The 815-nt window shown below is 51.7% G+C and overlaps 1 protein-coding gene across 1 annotated transcript in view; it reads right to left on the bottom strand.

Moving 5' to 3' along the window:
* Positions 1-253: 253 nt before the first annotated feature.
* The window catches only part of RASSF7 (Ras association domain family member 7), a 4,036-nt gene continuing 3,474 nt past the window's right edge, over positions 254-815 (bottom strand). The window contains exon 5 of the mRNA XM_009276009.1: positions 254-285. Within this exon, the coding sequence (XP_009274284.1) occupies positions 254-285 (32 nt within the window). The remainder of the gene's footprint in view (positions 286-815) is intronic.

Below are 815 nucleotides of genomic sequence, written 5' to 3'. Positions count from 1 at the left end.
AGCGCTGCTGTTTTCTGTTGAATACAGAAAGCACTTTAAAAAAATAGAAGGGGGTTGCTTCCATCCACAGGGGAAGAGGGTTGCTTTGTGTCGTCGGTCTCTGGTTTTATTTTGCAGTCTGTAAAAATACTCTGTCTGGCTGTCCACATCCATTCACGATATGAAGCAGTAAAAAAAATATATATATATATAATATGGTTTATTTATACAGTTACACTTGCAAGGCAATTGATGCTCTGCTGGCTGGGCCCTTCTACCTCCAGATGCTCTGCCTGGTTGATACAACTGCAAGACAAGACAAAAAACAACCTAAGCGACCCCATCACGGTGGGCGAGTGCTTGCGAAAAGGGGAACGGAAAACAGGATGTACACAAGCGCAAAGCCTGGACTGGGAGATGGACATGCAGACGTCACAGCATCTGGTGAGATGGGGATGGACATTTTGGGCTGTGAGGAGGATGGCAGTAGGGTTTTGCTGAGGGGGATGGTGGCGTGGGTGGGAATGGGATGCAGGCAGCATTGCCACAGCAGGCAGGGACATCATGGCTTGCTTTTGCTGCACCCGAAAACATGGTGCAAGGTAGAAAAAGGGTCACGGGAGGTGGAGAGGGTTTTGGGGTGAACTGGTCCCCAAGACGGAGCAAAAGTGACTCCTGTAAAAGATGGGAGCCAGATCCTCCCCATCTTAACCCTAGCAAGGTCTTAGCCCTGGGGAATTCGGGGCGGCAGGAGAGGGGGTGAGGAGCATCCTTCCTCCGCAGCTCCCGGCAGGGCAGAGCTGGACCGCCAGCACACGAGCCCCTGGCAGCAGAGT

The sequence above is a fragment of the Aptenodytes forsteri genome, unplaced genomic scaffold, assembly GCF_000699145.1.
Source record: "Aptenodytes forsteri isolate BGI_AS27 unplaced genomic scaffold, ASM69914v1 Scaffold17, whole genome shotgun sequence".
In the NCBI taxonomy this organism is placed as follows: Eukaryota; Metazoa; Chordata; class Aves; order Sphenisciformes; family Spheniscidae; genus Aptenodytes; species Aptenodytes forsteri.
The sequence above is the reverse complement of the archived record's forward strand: the minus strand, read 5'-3'. Positions and strand labels throughout refer to the sequence as shown.